The sequence below is a fragment of the Tachyglossus aculeatus genome, chromosome 25 (assembly GCF_015852505.1).
Source record: "Tachyglossus aculeatus isolate mTacAcu1 chromosome 25, mTacAcu1.pri, whole genome shotgun sequence".
Classification (NCBI taxonomy): Eukaryota; Metazoa; Chordata; class Mammalia; order Monotremata; family Tachyglossidae; genus Tachyglossus; species Tachyglossus aculeatus.
Genome location: NC_052090.1, coordinates 794,283 through 821,642, shown reverse-complemented (window position 1 = coordinate 821,642; position 27,360 = coordinate 794,283). Strand labels below are relative to the sequence as shown.

Here is a 27,360-nt window from a genome sequence, read left to right as displayed (position 1 = left end):
CTAGGCCATGCTGCTTCTGTGAAAAGTATTCTTGTCTTATGCCAAGTCGTTTCTGACCCATAGCGACTCCATGGACGCATCTCTCCCAGAGCACCCCACTCTCCATCTGCGGTCATTCTGGCAGAGTTTTCTTGGTAAAAATAAGGAAGTGGTTTACCATTGCCTTCTTCTGCACAATCAACTTGAGTCTCTGCCCTTGACTCTTGTACATATTTACTATTCTATTTATTTTATTTTGTTAATGTGTGTTGTTTTGTTGTCTGTCTCCCCCTTCTAGACTGTGAGCCCGCTATTGGGTAGGGACCGTCCCTATATGTGATTGAATGTTCCGAGATGACATGGACTCCCCTGATGCTCATCTCAGTGGCAAGAGCCCGGGCTTTGGAGTCAGAGGTCATGGGTTCAAATCCCCGCTCCACCAGTTGTCAGCTGTGTAACTTTGGGCAAGTCACTTAACTTCTCTGGGCCTCCTTTACCTCATCTGTAAAATGGGGATTAAGACTGTGAGCCTCCCGCATGGGACAACCTGATTACCTTGTAACCTCCCCAGCGCTTAGCACAGTGCTTTGCACATAGTAAGCGCTTAATAAAATGCCATCATTATCTTCTCCCACTCCCCCAGCCTCACTGGGAAAGGGGGAGGAGTGGGCTTCCATTTTGCTTCCCAGTACTTCTTTTGCACCATTCCACCTCCCCCATCCCTCTCTTTCCCTTCCTTTGAACCCCATATCATCCACCTCTACCACCCACTCCAGATCCTAGTCACAATCATCTACCACCACCCCCAGGCCCCACCTTCAACTTTTTGAACCATTTTGATTCCATTCTCACATTTCTTCTTTCTCCATCCCTACAATGATGCTCGGGGATTTCATCATACACGTGGATGTTCTTGACGACCATTCTGCTGCCCGCTTTTATTACTCCTTAATTCCCACCTCACCCACTCATCAACTTGGACACATGCTTGAATTTATCATCTCTAGTCACTCTTCAATCTGTACCCTCAACAACTATGAAATCCCTCTATCACAACCTCCTCACCTGTCTTCTGTCCCACACATTCTCTCTCCACAAATCTGTCCTCATCGCCCACACAGACCTCCGTTCTTTTGACACCATCTAATTTTCTCAATTGGATTTAGCCTCCATATCTAAACTACCTTCCCTTGATGACCACATTGACGTCCACTACCTTCTTTACTGAGCTCAACTCACACACTTCCCTATCCTTTCATCAATCTCATGCCACTAATGCGCAGCCCTGGATTATCTCCATAGTCCACTTCCGTCATCCCTGTGCCTGAGCTCCAGATCGCTGCTGGTAGAAATCTAGATATTAGGCCGACCATGTCCATCTCAAGCTCATCCTTGCCTGCTTTAGCTTTGCCGTCTTCTCTGCCCAGCAACATAATTTCCCCATCCTTATTGACCTCCGTGCCCATTGCCTTCACCGGGTGTTCCAGACATTTAACTCTCCCCTTCCTCCTGCTTCCCCCATCTCTTTCCCCTAATAACCTGGCCACTTACTTGATTGAGAAAATTGAAACCATCAGTCATGATCTTCCTAAAATCTCCTTTGCCCATCACCAGGCCCTCCCCACTCCCACCCCTTCTTCAACTCTCCGAACTTTTCCAGCAATATCTCAAAAGGAGAGCTCTTGCTTTCTCTTAAAATTCACCCCCTCCACCTGTGCATTTGACTCCATCCATTTGCACCTTGTCAAAACATTTGCCCCCACCCTGCCCTTCTTCCCTCCCTAACTGCCATCCTCACCTGTTCGCTCTCCAGTGGCTTTTTCCCCACTGTTTTCAAACATGCCCATGTCTCATTCTGTCCAAAAATAAAAATCTCTTCTTTGACCCCATGGCTCCCTCCAGTTTTCGCCCCATCTCCCTCCACCATTCCCCTCCAAACTCCTTGAGCAAGATGTTTGCACCGGTGTCTCAAGTTCCTTTACACCAATTCTCTCCTTGACCCCCGCTTCCAATCTGGCTTCTGTCTCCTTCACTTCCCAGAAACCACCGTCTCAGAGGTCACAAATGAAGGAGACTTCTTGCCAAATCCTATGGCCTCTACTCCAACCTAATCCCTCTTGGCCTCTCAGCTGCCTTTGATGCTGTCGACCACCTTTGTCGCCTGGAACCATTACCCAACCGTGGCATCACTGATGCTGTCCTCTCATGGTTCTCCTCCTTATCTTTCTGTCCATTCATTCTCAGTCTCTTTCGTGGGCTTCTCCTCTGCCTTCCACCCCTGAACCGAGGGAGTCCCTCAGGTCTCAGTTCTGTGTCTCCTTCCATTCTCCATCTACACCCATTCCCTTGGAGAACTCTTTTGCTCACCTGGTTTCAACTACCATCTCTGTGCTGATGATTCCCAAATCTTATGTACATATCTGCAATTTATTTATTCATACTAATGTCTGTCTCTCCCACTCAACTTTAAATTTGTTGTGGGCAGGGAACTTGTCTACTAACTCTGTTACATTGTACTCTCCCAAGAGCATAGTACAGTGCTGTGCACACAGTAAGTTCCCAAATAAGTGCTATTGTTTGATTGAAGTGGGTAATTACCTCTTAAACCTACTGGTCTCTTTTTTCCCTTTCTTGTCTTTGTTCCAAGAAACAGTTTTGGAAACCATAAATTAGGAGCGTGTAGTGTAATGCAAAGAGAACGGCATGGAAGTCAGAGGACCTGGGTTCTACTCCCAGTTCCACCATGACCCTGCTCTTTGACCTTGGGCAAGTCATGTAACTTCTCTGTGCCTCAGTTATCTAATCTATAAAATGGAGATTCAACACCTGTTCTCCCTTGTACTTCGAGTTTGAGCTCTGTGTGAGACTGGGGCTCTGTCTGACCTGACTGTCTTGTATCTTCGCCAGCGCTTAAAACAGTACTTGACATGTAGGAGGCACTTAGCGAATACCATTATTGTTATTATCATCATCACTATTGTTAGTAGTAAATAGACCCCCTATTTTAGGGCCAAAACCGTTGGGATAGACATCACAATTTTTTAAATACAGAGAAGGTAAAGTAACTCTATTAGAAAATGCATTTAACCTCATGCTTCTGTGTCTGTTCTCTCCTAGGGGACCTCCGAGCTTGCACATATTGCCGGAAAATAGCCTTAAGCTACGCACACTCCACAGACAGTAACTCCATTGGTGAAGACTTGAATGCCCTTTCCGATTCTGCATCTTCTCTGTCTGTGCTTGATCCTGGTGAGCCCCGGACGCCTGTTGGGAGTAGAAAGGCGAGCCGCAACATTTTTTTAGAAGATGACTTGGCGTGGCAAAGGTACTGAGAGTCTATCTGGAGTCCCTTTATCTTCAAATATTTCCAAAAATGGCCTGGAGAGCTTTCAGTAAGGAGGGGTAGAACAAAGCCTCCCTCCTGGAGAAGAATGGCCCACTGAAGACTCTCCTCAGCCCACTGACTAGGAGGGAGCGAGACTGCGCCTCCCCTTTCCCATTCCCTCATCCATCTCATCCCTGGTTCTGGCCCTTGGCCAAGACCAAACTCCCCTCTGCTCCCTCAGCAGCCTACTTCCCCCAAAATGGGGGCCCCTGAGGGCCCAGAAGGGCAGTCAGTAAGGCTCAAGTCAAACCTTCAGGCAGCAGGAGGAAGCAGAGGATGATGACTGATGAAAGCCCAACCCTTTTTAGCTCCTTCAGCCGTAGCAGCAGGAAGAGGAGCAGTGACAGTGAGGAGAGGGTGGGGGTGACGATGGAGTCTAGGACAGCTGATGTCAGTGGCAGGGTGAGAAGCAGTGTGAGATGAGAAGCGGACAGGTGTCTGAGATGGAGGGCGTGGGGAGATGGGCTGTTTCCTTATAAAAATCCTCAAGGATCGGTTTGTCCTCAGAGTAGGGAGGAGTGGAAATGGGGGCAGATTTGACAGTGAGTCGTGGGCGCTCTCCCTCTTGGATCTCACTCTGGCCAGAGGCCCTCCGCACAGTTCTAAAATAGGATGAAACAGATCTGCCGGCTCAGGGGGCAGAAGCACAGAGTGGAAGTCTTTTGCTCCGACCCTTGGTTGGTCTCCCTCCCTCCTCCACTGGTCCCTCGGGCCCACCAGTTTCGCTCAAGAAGACATTTAGCCTCCTGCAAATCTGACAGGAGCATATTGGCCTCTAAACTCCTTGTTCAAACTCGCCATGGTTTCACTCCTTTTTCTGTTGTTTTCTCTCCAAGAGAGTAACAGAGGAGCAGTGTTTTACATGATGACAGTTCTGGAAAGGTTTGTTTCAATTAACCATTTTCTCCTTCCAGTGGAGGCTGCCTGAGGAGCTTGGATTACTTGAGTACCAGTAAATTAGGAGCTCAAGTTCCCAGGGAATGTCACATTTATTTTCTTCTTTTGAGGTTGTGGCAGCCTCTGCTACTCCTCTTCCACTCCCACACCAACTAGCAGTGATATTGCTGCACTGTTGAAGCTCTAGTGATAACTTTTTCCCTTCGTGTAGAACCTGCCATTGATCTGGCAGCTATTTGGTTGGTTACTTTCACTAAGGATTGTGAGCCCCCAGTGGGCCCGGAACTGTGACTGATCTGATTATCTTCTTCCTACCCCGGCGATTAGCGCAGTGTTTGACACATAAGAAGTGCTTCCTAAAGGCTACTGTGGTTATTATTAGGGAAGGGGCATTATTTGGTGAATTTTTCTTTCAGGCTTTTTCTAGCGTTTTTGGCTACTTGTGCCATTTTTAAGGAAAAACACTAAAGTTATGTCGACTGGTAGGCGCAGTTGAACTAAACTTACTTGCTTAACTAAACATGTATACCAGGGATATTTAATGTCACTGGGGTATATGTAACACTTGAGTTCTTAGCCGAATTTTAAAATCATAGGTTACAGCCCACTTTCTCCAGGAATTCTCTCCAGTGAATTCTTCCTGTCCTCTACCAGCCCAATCTGTGATCTTATCATGCATAACTATAGCTGCCAAATTAGTCAGCTATACCTCTTGTCTCTTCTGCTGGGCCTTAAACTTCAGGGATGATGTTTAATCCTTAAAGTATTCTGCTCTTAGTAAAACTTGTTGACTGTCTGATTCCTAACCCTGCCATAAGGCCAGCCATGAGAAGCAGTGTGGCTCATTTGAAAGAGCCCGGGCTTGGGGGTCAGAGGTCATGGGTTCTAATTACGGCTCCGCCACTTGCCAGCTGTGTGATTTTGGGCAGGTCACTTAACTTCTCTGTGCCGCAGTTACCTCATCTGTAAAATGGGGATTAAAACTGTGAGCGTGGGACAACCTGGTTTCTTTTTCTCCTCCCCAGTGCTTAGAACAGTGCTTGGCACATAGTAAATGCTTAACAAATGCCATAATTTATTTTATGAGAGATGGCTGTAGCCATCAACTCCAGGGCTCTTAGATCGAACTCTTTTTATTCTTAGAACTCAAAGTCAGTTTTGGGTGGAGAGGTAGGCACAGTTCATTCATTCATTCATTCAGTCATATTTATTGAGCACTTACTGTGTGCAGAGCACTGTACTAAGCTCTTGGGAATTACAAGTCGGCAACATATAGAGACGGTCCCTACCCAACAACGGGCTCACAGTCTAGAAGGGGGAGACAGACAACAAAGTAAAACATATGGACAGGTGTCAAAATCATCAGAACAAATAGAATTAAAGCTATATGCACATCATTAAAATAAATAGAATAGTAAATATGTACAAGTAAAATAGAGTAATAAATCTGTACAAATATATATACAGGTGCTGTGGGGAGAGGAAGGAGGTAAGGCTGGAGGATGGGGAGGAGGAGAGGAAAAAGGGGGCTCAGTCTGGGAAGGTCTCTTGGAGGAGGTGAGCTCTCAGTAGGGCTTTGAAGGGAGAAAGAGAGCTAGCTTGGCAGATGTGTGGAAGGAGGGCATTCCAGGCCAGGGGAAGGACGTGGGCCGGGGGTCGACGGTGGGACATATTCGTGGTGCCCAGGAGGTACCTGGAGCACTTCAGTCATCTAAAGCACAGGCTCCTGATGAAGTCCAGGGGGTGGGGGTGGGGCAGAAGGTCCAGCGGAGGTCCCAGATGTCCGAGTCCCACAGAGTGACGATCTCCTGGAAGGCCACCGCAAGCAGGGAGCTGTCCTCACTGAAGCAGCAGGTGGTCGCCTGGTAGATGTGGTAGCTGCCCACAAGGTCACAGGTCCAGGCCGCGGACTGCTTGCCTGCGTCCGACTCCACTGCGAAGACCCAGACTTTGAAGCGTCCCTCTCTGCCGGCCGTCACCAGTATGGGGGCTCCCTGGGCGTCCGCAAGGCGGAAGCACAGGGCCGTGATGAAGTCGTCATGAGGCATGTTGACTCTTGTGTTCAGAACAAAGCTCTGTCCAATCCCATTGGACTGTAAATCCCGTTAGATTGTAAGCCTCTTGACGGCGGGGACTGTGTCTTCTACTTCAGTATGCAGTATCAAATTCCCACCCAATAAATTGCTCTGTGCCTGTCACAGTGCCCCCAGACCTTTACTCTTTCCACTAAACCGTGCTGCTCTTCTTCTCTGTCTCTCACAGGGTAAAGAGGGGAGAAAGCCAGGCGGGGTCTAGAATGCCTATTTACACCTTGGGGCTGGGGCTGGGTGGGCTCCCAAGCACCTGTTTTCTACTGAGGCCTAAAACAAGAGTGAGTCATGGCCTGGAGTCCTGTCATTGTTTCAGCTTCTGGCCAGTGGGACGGGCATTCGAAAAAGCTAACGGCGTACTTTAGGACTTGGCTTCCAGAGCCTGAAGGGAGCTGAGAGGCAGGACTGCTGTACCCACACTGGTGCTCTGCCAGGTTCCCACGGAAAACACTAGAAACATCTGGGGAAGGGAATGCTGTTTCATAGGCCTAACAGTTTTGACAAAGCCTTTATCACTGGTTTCACTGGTCTTGTTTTCTTTCAATGGTTGACATCCCTTCTTGTTTTTTCATTCCAGTTTGATTCACCCAGATTCTTCAGGCACCACTCTGTCATCACGGCTTATATCTGTTCAAGAGGATGCTGGAAAATCTCCTGCTCGGAACAGGTACCTTCTAAATGATATCTCCCCAGAGCATATCTGTTGTTGGAGGTTTCTCTTCAAATCAGTAAGGGTAAGACACTGTTGGTCCATCCCATGTGCTCGGGCTAGTTTGAAGTGACTGCTTCAGTAGTGTGTTGGGTAGGGAGCCTGTTCTTTAGGTAAAGCTATTTTTGAATCTATTGATTGCACGGCCCAGAAGAATTCAATCTCTTCTACCTTGGCCAGGCAATTTCTTTTCTTTTTAAATTTTTCTCAGGCAGTTTGAATCCTCTCCCCACCCTCCGCTTCACAGTTTTAACTGTGTAATTATGAGTTGGAAGGAAACCATTCTGTTACGAAGAGAAAACTGGTCCAAAGATTGAAAACAAAGGCCATTTTTCGTGGCGTAGTGGATAGGAGCATAGGCCTGGGATTCAGAAGGTCGTGGGTTCTAATTGTGGCTCCGCCACTTGTCTGATGTGTGACCTTGGGCAAGTCACTTCACTTCTCTGTGCCTCAGTTATCTCTCCTGTAAAAAGGGGGTTGAGAATGAGAGCCCCACGTGGGACAGGGACTGTGTCCAACCTGATTTGCTTGTATTCACCCCAGTGCTTAGTACAGTGCCTGGCACATAATAAGTGCTTAACAAATACCACTATTATTTCTGTTGTTATTATTATTATTATTATTAATAATAATAACACAGAGAAGTGTTTTGTTTAAGATCTTCAAAAAGAATCTGGAACAAGGAGTGGGCAGTGAAACATTAAAGTTGGGTCTTCTGGGTAGTGAAATACCATGTAGATGGAGAGAGACTGCTGTAAAACCGTAGAGAGTTGAAAAATGGCACGTGAGCTTTGATGTGAGCAAGTGCCCAGCAGTGCACCCAGGGAAAAATCAACTAAATTACAACTACATGATGATGGGCATGGAGCTGCCAGTCGTGAATCAGAAGAGAAATCTCTGAGTCATCGTTGACTGTCTTCTTTGTGATCTTTAGTCCAACTTGAATCTATAGACCAAAGGACTGGCAGAATGCCAGGTATCATCAGGAAGGGCCTATGGAGGAAATCCAAAGGTGACATTTCTGACCTGGAATATGGGAGTTCTGGTTCCTCCATTGTAGTTGCTGGAGAAAGTAGAGAAGGGCAACTGAGATGATCAGAGGAATGGAGAAGCTTCGTTAGGAGGACAGAGCAAATGCGTTAGAACTCTTTAACCTAGAAGGATGTAGACCAATGAATCAGTGCTATTCATTGAGTGCTGACTGTGTGCAAAGCACTGTACTAAGCACTTGAATGAGTACAATATAGAAGCAGCGAGGCATAGTGGATAGAACATGGGGCCCGGGAGTCCGAAGGACCTGGGTTCTAATCCCAATTCCACCACTTGTCTGCTGTATGACCTTGGGTAAGTCACTTAACTTCTCTGTGCCTGTTACCTCATCGGCAAAATGGGGATTATTATTATTATTAATAACAATAATGGTATTTGTTAAGCACTTAATATTGTCAGGCACTGTACTAAGTGCTGGGTTGGATACAAGCAAGTCCCCGTCCAATCTGTGGCTCCAAGTCTCAATCCCCATTTTACAGATGAGGTAGCGGAGGCACAGAGAAGTGAAGTGACTTGTCCATGGTCATACAGCAGTCGGGATTGGAACCCAAGGTCTTCTGACTCCCAAGCCCATAATAATAATAATAATTATAGCATTTATTAAGTGCTTACTATGTGCAAAGCACTGTTCTAAGCACTGGGGAGGTTACAAGGTGATCAGATTGTCCCATGGGGGGCGCATAGTCTTAATCCCCATTTTACAGATGAGGTAACTGAGGCACAGAGAAGTTAAGTGACTCGCCCAAAGTCACACAGCTGGCAATTGGCAGAGCCGAGATTTGAACCCATGACCTCTGATTCCAAAGTCAGGGCTCTTTCCACTGAGCCACGCTGCTTCGCTGCTTCTACAAGACTGTGAGCCCTATGTGGGTCAGGGACTGGGTTTAACCTGATTATCTACCCCAGCGCTTAGTGCACTGCCTGGCACTTAGTAAGCGCTTAACAAATACCATTATTATTATTATTATTACTATTATTAGTAATAGTAGTAGGACCGCTTCCTGCCCATAAGGAACAACATTCAAATAAATTAAAGATAGCGTTGAACGTTATCGGGGGTTCTCAGCCCCAAATATAGGCAGAGAGAGCTGCCAGGGTTACTTTAGGAGCTCCTGGTCCTCAGGCATCCTCTGCTGGGTCCTGAAACCCTTCAGTTCTCCTATTCTAACAGGTTTGGGGGGGCATCCTCACAGCTCCCTAAAACCCTGCACTCGTAACGCTGCCATCGCTCTACGACTGAAGCCCTGGCGTCTCCCTGAAGGCATAGAGGGCATCGGGGGCTTGCCTACCACCTCCCTCTTGGGACTGGCTGCAGGAAGCCCAGGGACAAAGTACTCCTTCCCACACGTTTGCCTCCCTGGCTCCCAGAGCTGCTCCCCAAGCCCCCACCACAGGCAGACGCCAGTATCTGAGATTTTAACGATACTTAAGTTCTTGACAAGGTAACAAGTGAAAACAAATCCAGTTCAAGCCACCTTTGTCTTGATCTGCTATTGCCCCCCTGCCAGGACCCTCTGAACTTCCCAGGGTCACATTGTTCTCTCCTTCAGAGAGACGAGCCTCGCCTTTCCAGAACTCTAGTCCCTGGAACCCGAACCTCCAGGAATCCTCTCCAGTCCTTCCCTTTGTCCATCCAGGGTCCACAGCATGACCTCTCCCTGTGTCCTGTTTTCCAAGGTTCACAGCTTGCTACCTCTTGCCTCAAGATGACCAAGGCTCATTTTCTTCTCTTTATTCTCATCCTGTTCCTAACCCAGTCACTTTACCGCCTTCCTATCACTGAAGCCTGGCTCTCCCCAGCTGATATGGTCTCCCCTGCCACCCTCTGTAGAGGTCTCAACTTCACCCCCTCCCCTGGACTCCCTGGGAAAGAGGGAGGAGTTGGCATCCTTCTCTCTCCCCAATGCTGCTTTCGCACCATTCCACCTCCCCCATCCTTTTCTTTCCCTTCCTTCAAAGCCGATACTGTCCTTCTCTATCACCCACTCCAGATTCTACTAACAGTTTTCCCCTCCCAAGGCCCCACCTTACGGTGATTACAAGTCACCGTGTAATCTCTACTAACGTCAAAATTTTATTTGATTACAACTTCTTCACCTGCCACTGCTCTTCCCAGCAAATCTGTACTGGTCCCCCACAGAGACGACATGCAGTTTCCTCAAGTTGTCACGCCCCATTTACCGTAATAATAATAATAATAATAATAATACTGATGATGGTAGTTGTTAAGCCCTTACTATGTGCCAAGCATTGGGGTAGATACAAGGTAATCAGGTCAGACACAGTCCCGGTCCCCCATGTGGCTCACACTCTTATCCCCATTTTACAGATGAGGTAACTGAGGTACAGAGAAGTGAAGTAACTTGCCCATGGTCACACAGCAGACGTGTGGTGGAGCCAGGATTTCAAACTATTTCAAACTACATTTCCTCGATGACCATATTAACGCCCTCAATACCACTTCTTCTACAGAACTAAACTCACTTGCTCCCCTACCCCTTTGTTGATCTAGTCCCACTAACCCGCAGCCCTGGATCACTTCCACAGTCCATTTCCTTTGCTCCTTTTCATGAGCCGCAGAGCGCTGCTGGTGGAAATCCAGATATCCACTTATCCTTGCATGCTTTAACTCTGCCCTCTCCTCTGCCCAGCAAAATTATTTCTCCATCCTTATTGACACCCATGCCCATGCCCTCCAAAGTTGTTCCAGACAGTTAACTCCCTCCTCAAACCCCTGTCCTCCTGCCTCTCCCATCTCTTGCCCCTAGCGACCTGGCCAACTACTTTATTGAGAAAATTGAAACTATCAGGTGTGATCTCCCTAAAATCTCCCCTTCTGGTCTCCAGCTCCTCCCTTCTCCTGTCCCTTCTTCTACTCTCCCATCTTTCCCAGCAGTACCCCAAGGAATTCTGCAATGTTCTCTCAAAATCCACCCCCTCCACCTGTGTATCTCACCCCATTCCTTCGCACCTTATGAAAACACTTGCCCTCCTCTCTTGTTCCCCTTTTTGACTGCCATCTTCAACTGTTTGCTCTCCAGTGGCCTTCCCCACTGCCTTCAAACATGCCCATGTCTCCTCTACCCTAAGTAAACTCTTCCTTGTCACCTCAAACTTTAACATGTCCAAGCAGAACTCCTTATCTTCCCACCCAAACCCTATCTTCCCACTGACTTTCCCATCACTGTAGACAGCATCACCATCCTTCTTGTCTCGCAAGCCTGTAACCTTAGCATTATCCTTGACTCCTCTCCCATTCAACCCATATATTCAGTCTATCACTGACTCCTTTCAGTTTAGTCTTCACAACATTGCCAAAATCTACCCTTTCCTCTCCATCCAAACTGCTACCACATGAATATAAGCTCTTACCCTGCCTCGTCTTTCATTCATTTATTCATTATCGTATTTATTGAGCACTTACTGTGTGCAGAGCACTGTACTGAGCTCTTGGGAAGTGCAAGTTGGCAATATATAGAGACAGTCCCTACCCAACAACAGGCTCACAGTCTAGAAGAAGTCTTGATTAGTATATCAGCCTCCTTGCTGAACTCCCTGCTACTTGTCTCTTCCCACTCTACTCCATACTTCAGTCTTCTGCCCGGATCATTTTTCTACAGAAACATTCAGTTCACATTTCCCTACTCCTCAAGATACTCCAGTGGTTGCCCATTCACCTCCACATCAAACAGAAACTCCTTACCATCAGCTTTAAAGCACTCAATCACCGTGTCCCCTCCTACCTCACCTCACTGGTCTCATATTATAATCCTACCCACACACTTCACTCTTCTAAGGCCAACCTACTCACTGTACCTTGATCTCATCTAACTTGCTGTCAGCCTCTTGCCCACATCCTGCCTCTGGCCTGAAACACTGTCCCTGTTCATATCATTCTCCCCCACCTTCAAAGCCTTATTGAAGGCACATCTCCTCCAAGAGGCCTTCCCTGACTAAGCCCTCATTTCCTCTCTTTCCACTCCCTTCTGCACTGCCCTGATTTGATCCTTTTATTCATTCCTCCCTCAGCCCCACAGCACTTATGTGCATATCCATAATTTGTTTATTTGTATTCGTGTCTGTCTCTCCCTCTAGACAGTGAGCTCTTTGTGGGCAGGGAATGTGTTTACCAACTCTGTTGTATTATGCTCTCTGAAGCACTTAGTGCACTGCTCTGCACACAGTAAGCACACAAGGATTGATTACCCCAACCTGGTCCCACTGCTTCCTTCCCAAACTTCTTCTCTGTTGGGTTTGGCTAAATCTTTACATTTCCTTCAGGGAGAGCACCACAGTCCTGGCCTTCCTCCTCCTCTCTGTAAGCTTGAGCACCAGTGGAACTGGTAATCACACGATAAATTGGAGAGTATAATGATTAAAATCTACAAAATTGTGAAATAGAAACGTGGTGAAGACAGAATTGTTGCACTGCAACTCCCCTCATATTAAGGTGAGGCCCAGCCCATTGCAGCTTGAAGGTGGTAGGTTCAAACACACAAAAGGAAACACTAATTCACCTAGTGAGGAGTAGGCAGATCAAATTCATTCCCACAAGAAAAATTGTCCAGGCAGAAAGTATCAGGAGGTTTAAGAAGGGTTTGGATAGATTCATAAGCAAGGGAGAAGCAGCGTGGCTTAGTGGAAAGAGCACAGGCTTGGAAGTCAGAGATCATAGGTTCTAACCCTGGCTCTGCCACTTGTCAACTGTGTAACTTTGGGCAAGTCACTTAACTTCTCTGTGCCTCAGTTACCTCATCTGTAAAATGGATTAAGACTGAGCCCCACGTGGGACAACCTGATTACCCTGTATCTACCCCAGGACTTAGAACAGTGCTTGGTTTAACAAATACCATTATTATTAATATTATTATTAAGGGAAGCAACATGGCCTAGTGGAGATAGATTTACCCTGAACAAATCACTTCACTTCTTTGTGCCTCAGCTTCAGCACCTGTAAAATTGGCATTCATTACCTGTTCTTCCTCCTACTTAGACGGTGAGCCCCTTTGGGGACAGGAACTGTGTCTGGCCTGAATAATGTGCATCCACCCCAGTGCTTAGAACAGTGCTTGGCACATAGTAAATGCTGAACAGATATGCTAAAGAAAACAAAGTGGTCCCTACTAGGTTTCTAGGTGGAAGGTTAGTGATGTCAATTGTGGTGGGGATGGGTGTTCAGACAGATATCATTATGTGGTTACTGTAGGCCTCCTGCTGCCCCAACTCATCTGGATGTACCATTCACCTGAACCACTAATTGCATTTCTTGTATTCTTCTATTCAGTTTTTTAAACATTACCACTTTGTGGAAGAATAAATCAAACTATTTCACTTAAACCATACTTCTAGTATTTATTCTTCCTTCTATCCCTCCTTAACTCAGCTGACCTCCTGCTCCACCCCACCTCTCCCACTCACCAACTTGGACACACATTCCATCCCATCACCTCTAACCACTGAACAGTCTCTACCCTCACCAACTCTGAAATCCTTCTATCTAATAATAATAATAATAATGATGGCATTTATTAAGCGCTTACTATGTACAAAGCAAACTCCTCACTTGCCTCCTCTCCCACACACCTCTCCATAAATCTGTATTATTCACCCACAAAGACCTCCGATATTTTGACCCCATCCAATTTTCTCAACTCATCATGCCCACTTAGCCTCCATAACCAAACTACCTTCACTTGTTGACCAAATTGATACTCTCAATACCACCCTCTCAACTGAACTCAGCTCACTCGCTGCCCTGTCCCTCAGTCGATATCATACCACTAACCCGCAGCCCTGGATCTGCACAGTCCTCCTCCTTCTCTTTTGCTCTTTAGCCGCAATGTTGCCGGCGGAAATATAAATAGCAGGCTGGCTTTGTCCACCTGAAGTTTATCCTTGCATAGTTTAACTCTGCCCTCTCCTCTGCCTGGCAAAATTATTTCTCCAACCTTATTGACACCCATATCCACTGTCCTCGCCAGTTGTTCCAGACATCTAACTCACTCTTCAGGCCCCTTGTCTCCCCATCTCCCCCATCCCTAGCCCCGGTGACCTGGTCACCTACTATATTAAGAAAATTGACACTATCAGGTGTGAGCTCCCTAAAATCCCCCCTGCCTCTACTCAGTCCCTCCCCCTTCTAGCCCCCTTTTCAACTCTACCATCCTGCCCAACAGTATATCTAGAGGAGATCTCCTTCCTCCTCTCAAAATCCACCCTCTCCACCTGCACATCTGACCCCATTCCTTAGCACCTTTTCAAAAATCTTACCCTCTCCCTAACAGCTATCTTCAACTGTTCACTCTCCAATGGCTTCTTCCCCACTGCTTTTAAACATACTCAGACCTCCCCATCTTAAAAAAAAACCTCCCTTGACCCCGCAGCTCCCTCCAGTTATTGCCCCATCTCCCTCCTACCATTCCTCTCCAAACTCCTAGAGCGAGTTGTTTACACCCACTGTCTCAAATTCCTCTCCTCCAATTCTCTCCTTGACCCCTTCCAATCTGGCTTCTGTTCCCTTCACTCCAAAGAAACTGCCCTCTCACAGGTCACCAATGATCTCCTTCTTGCCAAATCTACTCTACTCCATCCTAATCCTCCTCAAACTCTCAGCTGCCTTAGAGACACAGTCCGTCACCCCCTTCTCCTGGAAACGTTATCCAACCTTGGCTTCACTGACATTGTCCTCTCCTGGTTCTCCTCTTATCTCGCTGGACATTCATTTTCAGTCTCATTTGTGGGCTAACCTCCTAACTGTGGGGGTCCCTCAAAGTTCAGTTCGGGGTTCCCTTCTATTTTCCACCTACACCCAGTCCATTGGAGAACTCATTTGCTCTCATGGCTTCAACTACCACCTCTATGCAGATGACACATCTCCAACCCTGATCTCTCTCCCTCTCTGTGGTCACACATTTCCTTTTGCCTTCAAGACATCTCTACTTGGATGTCCTCCTGTCACCTAAAACTTTAACATGTCCAAAACAGTGCTCCTTATCCTTCCACCCACTCCTTGTCGTCCCCCTGACTTTCCTATCACTGTAGATGGCACCACCATCCTTCCTATCTCCTAAGCCAGTAACCTTGGTGTTATCCTTGACTCCTCTCATTCAACCCTCATATTCGATCCATCACCAAATCCTGTCAGACCCACCTTCACAACATCACTAAAATCCATCTTTTCCTCTCCATTCATACTGCTCCCACGTTAATACAATCACTAATCGTTTCCTGCCTGGATCAGTCTCTTTGCTGATCTTCAGCCTCCTGTCTTTCCCCACTCCAGTCCATACTTCACTCTGCTGCCAGGATCATTTTTGTACAAAAGTATTTCAGGACATGTTTCCCCACTCCTCATAAAACTCCAGTGGTTGTCCATCCACCTCTGTATCAAACAAAAACTCCTCTCCGTTGTCCTTTAAGCACTTCATCTATTTCACCTTGTTTCTCTCCTTCTACAACCCAGCCCACACACTTTGCTCCTTTATTTCTAACCTTCTCACTGTGCTTTGATCTCTCCTGTCTCACCTCCAACCCCTAGAGCATGTTCTGCTTCTGTTCTGGAACACCCTTCCTCCTCTAATCGACAGACAACCACTCTCCCGTGTTTCAAAGAGGTATTGAAGGCACAGCTCCACCAAGAGGCCTTCCCTGACTAAAGCCCCACTTTTCCCTCATCTCCCACTCCCTTCTATGTCGCCCTGATTTGCTCCCTTTGTTTTCCCCGTCCCAGTCCCAAAGCACTTATGTAAATACCTATATTTTTATTTATCCCTTTGCTCTTCCCCCCTCCCAGCCCCAGAGCCCTTGTGTACGTATCTGTAATTTTATTTATTTGTATTGATGTCTGTCTCCCCGACTCCAGGCTGTGAGCTTGTTGTTGGCAGGGAATGTGACTCTTTATTGTTGTATTGTACTCTCCCCAGTGCTTAGTACAGTGCTCTGCACACAGTAAGAGCTAATAAGTATAATTGAATGAATGAATGTTAACGCCATTCTTTCACTGAGGCAACTACCTACTCTGTTCAAGAAACAGCAAAATGGAGCTCAGTCCTGCTCAGGGTACTCAGCCGCGTAGAATTTGCCAATTTGGATATGGGACCACTGACCTCCTTCAAGGCTTTATTTCACTAATCATCTCACACAGTTTGAGCTTCAGTATTCATTTGATGATGATTATGGTATTCGTTAAGCACTTACTATGTGCAAAGCACTGTTCTAAGCGCTGGGGGGGATACAAGGTGATCAGGTCTCACGTGGCGCTCACAGTCTTAAGCCGATTTTACAGATGAGGTAACTGAGGCACAGAGAAGTTAAGTGGCTTGCCCAAGGTCCCACGGCTAACAAGTGGCAGAGCCGGGATTCAAACCCATGACCTCCGACTCCAAAGCCTGTGCTCTTTCTACTGAGCCACGCATTGGCCCATCTGAGGGCTAATCTCTTCATCAAATTCTTGCCCTTTTGTAGTTAAAAAGAACAGAGATACATGGTAAGATATTTGTGGGCATTTCCGATGGGGAAACTGGGGCTGATATTCTCATCTGCAGAAATAAAAATAGCCCAAATGATATTTGAATGCCCCGAGTGGGATAGTGTAAGCAACGCTATCCATGCTAGAGGAATACCTTGGAATCCCTTGCTGTAAAAATTCCCAACTTCCTGTTTCAGAGCTCTGAGGAAAGCGACATGGAAATATTTAGTGAAGCAGCAAAAGCAGGGTGGGCAGTAATAGTAGGAGAATTCATCCTCACTCACAATGGCCAAATAACTCTTTTGGAAAAGGATTGATTGATTGATTGATTGAGTGGAGGTAAAGGCTTTGGGCCAGGAAAGCGAGTATGTTTTGGTGCCCACAAGGAAAGATAATATGCTGTATTTAATTCTGAGAAGTGAACCGGATATCGGACACAAAGTACTGTATGTGTGAGACAAGCAAAATGCACTAGTGTTCACACCTGAAGTTCATTAATATCCTCTCTAGGGAGCAGCATGTGAGGCAGTGTGGCTTAGTGGAAAGAGCACGGGCTTGAGAGTCAGATGTCATGGGTTCAGATCCCAGCTCATCCACTTACCAGCTGTGTGACTTTGGGCAAGTCACTTAACTTCTCTCTGGCTGTTACCTCATCTGTAAAATGGGGATTAAGACCATGAGTCCCACCTGAGAACCTTGTATCTACTGCAGCGTTTAGAACAGTGCCTGGCACGTAGTAAGCGCTAAACAAATGCCATCATTGTTGTTATTAGGGAAAAAAAGGAATCCAAGTGTAATATATCAATAAGTTAATCAGTGGTATTTATTGAGAGCACTGCAAGCACAGCAATATGCTAATCACCTGGGAGAGTACAGTAGAGTAAGTAGGCATGATCCTTGCCCTCAAGGAGCTTAGAATTTAGTGGGAGAGACACCTTTAAGAAAGGGAACCATGGGAGAAATGTGAAGTTTCGATTTGTACTTTCTAAGCACTTAGTATAGTGCTCTGCACACAGTAAGTGCTCAATAAATATAATTGAGTGAATGAAGTTTAGTTAGGAAAAAGTTGAAAAGAGTAGCTACAAAAGCAAGCAGTTTACAAATACCTTATTAGAAGCCCAGTGAGCCGTTTGCTCATGCAGTTGTGGGGGAATTTTCAGTGTACGATGAAGAGCTAGCTGCAGGCTTACTGACTCAGGATTGAAAATCATTTTTCTCCAATCAGCTGGAAAACCGGCCTCTGCCACACACAGTGAGAAACGGAGGGTAGATACCCATGGGCTGAAGGGCCTTATAGTTTTAGGAAGGGTGGACCTGAGAATTGGTTTAGAAGAACCAGAAACAGGATTTGACATCAGTACCTTTAAGGGGCTAGTAATCGGCTTTAATATATTTTTCCCTTTGAATTTATCAAAGGTGAAAAATCATTGGTGAGCATATCTTTTTAGGCTAAGACTTTACATCTTTTTTTTGACAGACTAAAATGAAAAGTTATTTAAAGTCAGGATTACAACAGTCTACTACTGAGCAAGGTTTCTACCAACAGGACATTGTGGACACAGAAAGAAAATGGATGCCCAAGAAAGGGAAATAAGTTTTTCGTTCATTTGTTTTTTTTGTTTTTTTTAAATGGTAGACTGAGTGCAGGATATTTATTGTATTAAGCACTTTGGAGATAAAACAGAAGCTCAGGATGACTCCCTGCCCTCCACAAGGAGCTTACACCAACTGGGGAGACAGATGTAGAAATATTGAACATGCATAGCTACACAAGTGTAGAGGATGGAGGATGGAGACATAACATAAATACATCCATGCAGGAGGGACTGAAGGGCTGGGAAAAATTGGGGTGTTAATAATTAGTTGTGAAAGGCTTGTTGGAGTCAAGTGGAGAAAACTGGTGGAGAACCTTAAAGCCAGTGATAAGGAGGCTGCTTGATGCAGAGGGAGATGAACAACCATCTTGTTTTTAGTGATAAATTCATTAAAATTCATTTTAAAAATCATTAAAAAATACACCTCCTCATCTTCCTCCTTATCCAGCTGCTTTGGAGAAAATATGATTTTGCAATCCTGCGTTGGTGAACGTGCAGCAAGCTCTTCATCGTATCAGAATACGATGCTGATACGAAAGCAATAAGTGCTTTCCTCATCTTCTCCTTCACTTAACTTCACTTAACACATCACAGTTGACAATATCACCATCCTCTCCCTATCCAAGTCCCACAGGGAGGGCCTTGTGTTATCTTTTAGCTCTCATAGCTAGGAAGTTTATTGCTAAATCCTTTTGATTTTTTTTCCCCAACATTTTCTGGACCCATCCTTTCCTCTCCAACTAAAGGGCTACCATGCTCATCAAGATGCTTGTCTGAGCCCAGCCCAACACTGCCCTAGCCTTCTCACTGGTCTCCCTTATTCCAGTCTCTCTCCTCTCCTTTGTATACTTCACGCCGCTGCTTGGAACATCTTTCTAAAAAGTCACCTATAGCCATCTCTCCACTTCTTAAAAACCTCCAATGGTTACCCATTCACCTCGGCATCAGGCAGAAACTCCTGACCATTGTCTTTAAGGTATGCCAACATCTCCTCTCTCTCATCCATCCATTCTCTTTTTCTGCTGCACTCTTGCTTGCATTCTCCATTCTCTACAAGCTCACTTCACTGTGCTTTGTTTTTGACTCACTCCCTTCCCCCCTGCCTGGAACTCCCTCCCTCTTGAACTCTGCCAGGCCATAGCTCTCCCCATCTTCAGCACCCTCCTGCAAACCCACCTCCTCAAGGAGGCTTTCCATGGTTCATTTTTCTTCTCCCTAGGTCACTTCTTCTCCAGTGTCATCTCAGCACCTTGGAGGCACCTTAGCGCTTTGCCACTCACCGTCCCTAACTGCATTATTATACACATCGATTTGTATACTCTATGTAGAAAACTTCTTTTTTTGTAAATTATTCTTTATCCATCTCCCCTGTTGGATAGTAAAATCCTCGAGGGCAGGATTTGTGCCTTTCTCCTCCTGTTCTTTCCCAGGGGTGAAGTACAGAGCTCTGCATATTATTAAGGGTTCAGTAAATACTACAGATGAACTGGTTGAGTTGCTTTTGGCATACCAGATGAAAGAAGAGCTGTGCTTGTTAACTTGTTTTGGGCAGGAAACGTGTCTACCAACTCTGTTGTATTGTGTTGTCCCAAGCTCTTAGTACAGTGCTCTTCACACAAGAAGCGCTCAGGAAATACCATTGATTGATTGATTGTTCCGTGGCCATGCAAGCAATCGCTTGAAACTCTCAATCAAGGGTCATTCATTCATTCAATCGTATTTAATGAGGGCTTACTGTGTGCAAAGCATTGTATTAAGCGCTTGGGAGAGTACAGTATAAGAACAAACAGACACACTCCTCCCCACAACGAGCTCACAGTCTAGAGGGGGAGGCAGACATTAATATAAATGAATAAATAGATAAATAAATAAGGTTCTATAATTCAGATAACACTTAGGATGTTAACCCCATAAAAGGGCACGTTTTGTGAACACTGAAGGGTAACAAATTGCATTCTTGATAATCCCATAAGGCATATTTTCCTAGACCCCTGAATGGGTAGAACTCGCTCTTCTGATCTCTTTTTTTACTCTGGTGTCCCACATTGTTTTTCGGTTCTGTTCCCCTGTTCATTTCCTCCCTCTGCTCTTCATTCCATAAAGAGGATTCCTGGAGTGGGTTGTGGTGTGAGTATCCCCTTGTTTTTCCCTTTGAGGATATTCCACCATTTCATCCTTCAGATTCATCAGATCAGGTGCAGCACCATGGCTAGTCTGGACCATCCCAGAACACCAGGAGGAAGAGGGTGGTTGTTACCCTCCTTCATGGTTAGGGGAAGATCACCAAAACCTGCCGTTCTCACCTCAACAACATCGCCAAGATCCGCCCTTTCTTCTCCATCCAAACCGCTACCTTGCTGTTCAATCTCTCATCCTATCCCGACTGGATTACTGCATCAGCCTCCTCTCTGATCTCCCATCCTCCTGTCTCTCCCCATTTCATCCTATACTTCACTCTGCTGCCCGGATTATCTTTGTGCAGAAGCACTCTGGGCATGTTACTCCCCTCCTCAAAAATCTCCAGTGGCTGCCTGTCAACCTACGGAATCAAGCAAAAACTCCTCACTCTCGGCTTCAAGGCTCTCCAACACCTCAACCCCTCCTACCTCACCTCCCTTCTCTCCTTCTACAGCCCAGCCCGCACCCTCCGCTCCTCTGCCGCTAACGTCCTCACTGTGCCTCGTTCTCGCCCGTCCCGCCGTCGACCCCCGGCTCCCGTCCTTCCCCTGGCCTGGAATGCCCTCCCTCCACACATCTGCCAAGCTAGCTCTCTTCCTCCCTTCAAAGCCCTACTGAGAGCTCACCTCCTCCAGGAGGCCTTCCCAGACTGAGCCCCCTTTTTCCTCTCCTCCTCCCCATCCCCCCTGCCCTACCTCCTTCCCCTCCCCACAGCACTTGTATATATTTGTACAGTTTTATTACTGTATTTATTTTACTTGTACATATTTACTCTTCTATTTATTTTGTTAATGATGTGCATACAGCTTTAATTCTGTTTGTTCTGATGATTTTGACACCTGTCTGCAGGTTTTGTTTTGTTGTCTGTCTCCCCCTTCTAGACTGTGAGCCCGCTGTTGGGTAGGGACTGTCTCTATATGTTGCCGACTTGTACTTCCCAAGCACTTAGTACAGTGCTCTGCACACAGTGAGCGCTCAATCAATACGATTGAATGAATGAATGAATCTAACTTGCTTAACGTTTCCCTCCTCCACATCAATAGCTTGCCCTTGATGCAGTGCCCATCCATTAATTTATCCAGTCCCTTTTGCACAACTTCCCATCATTTACCCCAACAAATTACACATTAACCACCTGCTTGGACCAGACTGTGGTTGCTTTTTTCCGCTTGGTTTTGAACTTACCACCCTCAAGCTTTATTGTGGGTTTGGGGGAAAATATGATATTTGTTAAGTGCTTTCTATGTTCCAGGCACTCTACTAAGCCCTGGGGTAGATACAAGATAATCAGATCCTTACTTTCTTCCCCTTCAAAGCCTTATAAAAGGCACATCTCTTCCAACAGGCCTTCCCTGACTAAGCCCTCCTTTCCTCTTCTCCCTCTCCCTTCTGCGTCACCCTTCCTCCGTTCATTCATCCCCCCATCCCAGCCCCACAGCACTTATGTACATATTTGTAATTTATTTATATTAATGTTTGTCTCCCTCTCTACACTTGTTATATTGTGCTCTCCCAAGTGCTCAGTGCTCTGCACACAGTAAGCGCTCAATAAATACAATTGAATGAATGAAAGTCCCCCATGGGGCTCATGTTCTAAATAGGAGGAAGCACAAGTATTGAATCCCCATTTTGCGGATGAGGAAACTGTGGCACAGAGAAGTTAAGTGACTTGCCCAAGGTCACGCAGCAGGTAAGTTGCAGAGCCAGGATTAGAACCCACATCTTCTGGCTCCTGGGCCCATGCTCTGTCCACTAGGCCATGCTGCTTCTCTAACTGTTGCATGTTCAGGCTGTCCTCCACCTTCATGATTTTGTAGGCTTTGATGCTATCTACTTTGAACCTGTGCCTTTCTCGCCTGAAGGTTGCTAATCTTTTCAGACGACCTGGAAATTCTCTAATCTTTCATCCTCTTCTTCCTCCTGATCATCTTGGTTGTCTTTCTCTGAACTTTCTGCAGGTCTGTTATGCTCTTCCTAGATTTCAGCGACCACGATTGTTTTCCGACTGCTGGGGTGGCGGAGTTCTAGAGTGCGGCGAGCCTTCCCCATTGCTTGTTGGGTCTCACCTTCCTGATGATGCTTTTTGTATCAGGGTCTAAACTGACAGAGGAGAAGCAGCATGGTGTAGTAAAAAGAGGTTGGAAGTAGAGGACCTGGGTTCTAATTCTTACTCTGCCACTTCCCTACTTTAACTTCTCTAGGCCTCAGTCTCGTCAGATGGAAAATGGGGATTCAGTACCTGTTCTCTCTCCCCCTTAGACTGTGAGCTCCATGTGGGAGAGGGATTGTGTCTTTATTTTGTATCTACGGTAGCCCTTAGTACAGTGCTGGGCACGGTAACACTAAACAAATTCTATTCTCATCACCTGAATTTTGAGGCCTAAAAATATATTTTGGTGTTCATTTTCATGATATTTCAAGCCCTCCGCCTCCCCCCCCACCCCCAAAAAACCCAATTTCACCCGATTACCCGAATAATAAAAACAAAAGTGCATTGGTACGAATAATGGGTAGTAGTCATAGCTATGTGGAGAAATCCAGATGTCTGGGGAAATTAAATAAAATAAAAAACCAAACCAAAAACCATTATCTGGAATCCCTGACCCATCAGAGTAACCTAGAAGGCCAGTTGATTTAAATTACTTTTCATATTTTTTAATGTAGTTACCTTTATAACAATATTTGAAATATAGCTCTTTATTCATAGACAAACCACAAAAGGAAGCTTTTATAATTTGTAACTGGGCCCTGATTTAATTAGTTTTTCAAATGAGGAATATTGGTGTTCTTCCTTTGATGGTAAATGGAAACCTTGGATCTCGACTGGGAACCCTGTGTGCAGAAGGGTAGGGAATTCCGGAGACTTACTGGAGGAAGATGAGGGAGGTGGGGCCACACCCGGCTGCCTCCCCACTTTTCTTATTCAGTTGCACCTCATCACTCATTCTTTTCCCATATGAAGTTAAGATGTTGAGCTAGCCCAGTTTCAGTTTTGAATAACCACCTATGAGCTAGTCAACGAGCTGCTTTCTATGTATATGAGACATACCTATTAAATCCAGTATCAACCAAGAGCGACGTGGGAATTAAGTATCAAATCTGACCAGAAGATCATTTCATTGCCTTCTTGTTAATCTACACTGAGAGGTATTTTTTAAAATGCATATTTAATGAAATTATAATGTATTGGGCATTGACTTGCACTTTTGTGTTCTGTAATTTTCAGATCGGCCAGCATAACTAACCTGTCCCTGGATCGGTCTGGGTCTCCCATGGTCCCCTCGTATGAAACATCTGTTAGTCCCCAGGCCAGTCGCACATATGTGAAAACCGAGAGCAGTGAAGATGAGCGCAAAATTCTTCTGGTACCCACTGTGTTTCTGTGGCTCTCTTGTGGTTTAGAGTGGCGGGAGGGGATTCTTTCATTGCCTTTGCCCTTCAAGGATCAGTGCAAAACACCATACAGAACAAACTCTGAAAATGACATAAAAGAATTCGTTTTAAGCTTCCAGCACTCATTCTTTGTCCTTAGCAGTGTCTCCTGGTTGGTGCAGTTTGAGCCTGTGACCAGAGAATGGTGCCTAAAGAGTGTATGAGATCCTTGGATTTCATGGTTTCTGGCTCTTAGTTTAAATTGTGTTCAGTTACGCAGCATTGGCTGTGACAGAAAGTTGTCTTTCCAGGAATTCATTGTTCTACTTGCCTTCCTTGGGTGTACCCCAGGGTTTAGCCCAGTGATGGACACAGAGTAAGTGCTTAATATATGCCATGTATAATACTAGAATCGATATCATTGTTAGTAGTAATAGTAATAACAATAATAATTCATTTGTGCTAGATACCTGTCCACTTTCCCTTTGTATTTCCTTCCAGTTAATTCTGTTAGAAGGAAGGGACTTCAACATATTCATCTTTTTGGGCATTGACTAATTCAAGGTAACCATTCCCCTCACTTCAAATTGATCTTTCTTTTAAGAGAAGCAGAAGGATAGGAAATAATTTGAAGATTGAAACCACCTGTCTTCTAAGTAAAATGATCTGTAGCTAATAATTAGGTTAGGCACTAAGCATCTTTAAATGCCTTGCAGGATTCTGTGCAACTGAAGGACTTGTGGAAGAAAATCTGTCATCATAGTAGTGGAATGGAGTTCCAGGACCACCGCTATTGGCTGCGGACACATCCCAATTGCATTGTGGGAAAGGAACTGGTCAATTGGCTGATCAGAAATGGGCACATAACCACTAGGTATTCTCTTTTTTCAAAATGATGTGTACGTTCTGTAGAGAATTGTAGTTTGTGGTTTTGTAGAGTAACTAGGACAAAAATAATCGTTTAAGGCAAAGTGGCTCCTCATGTTAAGGAGGAATATGCCAGACACCTGGAACCAGGCAGGGGGAGTCTGAGAGGTTGGGGACAGTGATGACATTGACTCACTTGGGAGTTGAAATTTGGACTGGCGTCAAGGTGTAAGTTTTAAACTGGCATTTGAGCTATGGAAAATGTTAATGGTTGATGACTTAATTTAGGAAGTCATGTGGATGACATTATTTGAATGATTCTGTACTAAATCACTGAGGTGAGTTATTTTGATTAGTAAGAAGGAGAGTTTTAGAATCTCCCTTTTGTGAGATTAACCAGTTATTGGGAGGAAGGCATGGAGAAATGAAACCTCTAGATAACCCAAATTTTATATGTTCAGCCTTCTTTCTGCCTTTTCCTAGAGCTTCATACCTCTTTTCCATTCCATTCCATTCTTCTGATTAGAGGTGTTAATGAGCAGGGAAACAGCTAAAAGGCAGGAATCAGCAAGAAAAATAGGGACAGTGTGACTGTGGGTATTTCAGTTTTTAAAAAAGTAATCCACTGGCAATGTTTTTGTATTTCAAAAATTCAAAACTGTCAAGTTGTATTTTGGCTCATATCTGTATGATCTGCAAATCACAATATCTGCATGACAAGTGTTTCTTCACGAGTATTACTCAGGCTTTTGCAAATTTTGCAAGTGGATAAATGAACATGCTCTTTGCCCCCCAACCTCAGTGTTAAGGCTGCCTTGCTTAAGGTTAAGCTCTCAGACTTCCAGATCAACCCAGAACTTTCCACTTTCCAAATTTTGATTTTGATGGGAGTAGTCTGTATTGGAGCAGGAAAGATCCCGACAGATAAGAGAGAAGTAAACACTGATGCGGGGAGGTACCCAAGGAATTTATAAAGACTGGGAAGTAAATAGGGAGTCCCCCGAAAACACTATCTAGCATACATTTGGAAACACCCAAACCCTCCAGTTCTACTCGTCCATCCCATTGACCACAGTGGAGATTTGGGCCGTTTGAAGCACAAATGTGCTAGGTGGCCATGGCAGAGTTAGGATTGGTTCGTAAATTGATTTAAGTCCCATTTGGCAGTTCAAATATTAAGAAAAATGTAGCAATAAGAAAAAGAATTAAAAACAATTAGCCTCCCGTCAAAAGATTCAGTAGTAAAAATCAAATGGAATTGGGTGAAATCCTAAAAATCTAGATCCTATGCTAGTCTGCATTATTAATTCCTATATAATTGAGAGTGACTGCTTGTTTCCCTGGTAAATGGGAATTACACTTTTTCCCCCAACCCTCTCCTATTTAGCTCTCCTTCCCTTTGAATTTGTTTCTGGTCATATTAAGGCTGCAGTGGATCTGGGATTGGGTCATGGGGTTGGGTCACCGCCCCAGGGCCACCTTTAAAGCCGAAAGAGCTTCCGGGGAAACAAACTGGAAATCAGCCCCCCGACCTCATCGTTCATGATGTGTCCCTCCCCTCCTGAGCCTCAGAGGGGTCTGAGAGATCATCCATTCCCGAGACCGCAGGAGACTCTTGCCCAAATCTGTTATCTCATGGCTGCGGGATCATTCCACTGTGGGTCCTTTAAAATCTTGTTTTTTGTCTGTCTCTGTCAGAGCTCAAGCCATAGCCATTGGACAGGCAATGATAGATGGACGTTGGCTGGACTGTGTTAGTCATCATGACCAGATCTTTCGGGATGAGTATGCCCTGTACAGACCACTGCAGGTACGGGAGTCTCTGTTATTCATTTATTCATTCAATCATATTTATTGAGTGCTTCCTGTGTGCAGAGCACTGGACTAAACACTTGGGAAGTACAAGTCAGCAACATATAGGGAAGGTCCCTACCCAACAACGGGCTCACAGTATTGGTGGGAAGATCAGGGTGGCAAGGAGCAGGGGATTTGCTTGGTTGTTTTTCCTCTTTGGTTGCCCCAGAATGTCTTCTAGGCAGTTCCAGGGGTTGTCTCCTAGACTATAGGGTCTCTCAAAGGCAGGGGTAGGTCTTGTCAGAGCTGCTGCGAGAAGTTCCAGGAACTTCTCGCCCCCCGCCGCAAGAGACAAGGTTTATTGTCCTCCCAACTTGCCCCAGGCAGGGTGGGGAATCGCTGAGCAGGGAGACCCTCCCTCATAAGGTTCCACAAGTGGAAAGAAAGCAGCTCGAGCCCCTCCAGAGACCTTCAGAAGGGTCTCCTTAAATATCAGTCTGTATTGTTGACCCGGGGGCAGAATCACTTCTTCCTCCTCCTCTCCCTGATCACTGATTCATATGAAGTCAGGGATGCCTGTTCTGCAGCACACAAAATTGCATTCTATGAGATCTTTTGCAGAAGTCTGTAGAACCTGGAGCGTTTTGCTGGGGGCTAGAGCCCTGTATCCCTGATCCCAACCCCTTAACACCTTTCTCCAGAGTCATTAGGGTCTCCTCCCAAGTCTCTGGCAGGTTCTGGTGTCAAGCTGGGGAGCAACCCTGCCTTGTGCTATGGCTTGTCCTCCTTTTTTGTAGAGGATGAAAGCCCCAGTGGGTGTTTCTCCTTTGGCTAGGCCTTTCACACAGGGAACTGGGCAATTCTGCTGAACTGCAAGATTCAACAGCAGGAGGTGGTGCAGGGGCTGGGCACCCTGTTCCATGGGGGCTGGGGGCCTCACTCTGTGGGAGCTGGGCCCCTCGCTCGGTGGGGTCTGG

The 27,360-nt window shown here is 45.8% G+C and overlaps 1 protein-coding gene across 5 annotated transcripts in view; it reads left to right on the top strand.

Annotated features, from left to right (window-relative positions):
- The window catches only part of PIKFYVE (phosphoinositide kinase, FYVE-type zinc finger containing), a 153,083-nt gene that overhangs the window by 33,122 nt on the left and 92,601 nt on the right, over window positions 1–27,360 (top strand). For all 5 annotated transcript variants that reach the window (XM_038766414.1, XM_038766413.1, XM_038766412.1 and 2 more), the window contains 5 exons: window positions 3,097–3,304; window positions 6,929–7,018; window positions 23,577–23,715; window positions 24,439–24,596; window positions 26,288–26,399. In XM_038766414.1, the coding sequence (XP_038622342.1) occupies window positions 3,097–3,304; window positions 6,929–7,018; window positions 23,577–23,715; window positions 24,439–24,596; window positions 26,288–26,399 (707 nt within the window). The remainder of the gene's footprint in view (window positions 1–3,096; window positions 3,305–6,928; window positions 7,019–23,576; window positions 23,716–24,438; window positions 24,597–26,287; window positions 26,400–27,360) is intronic.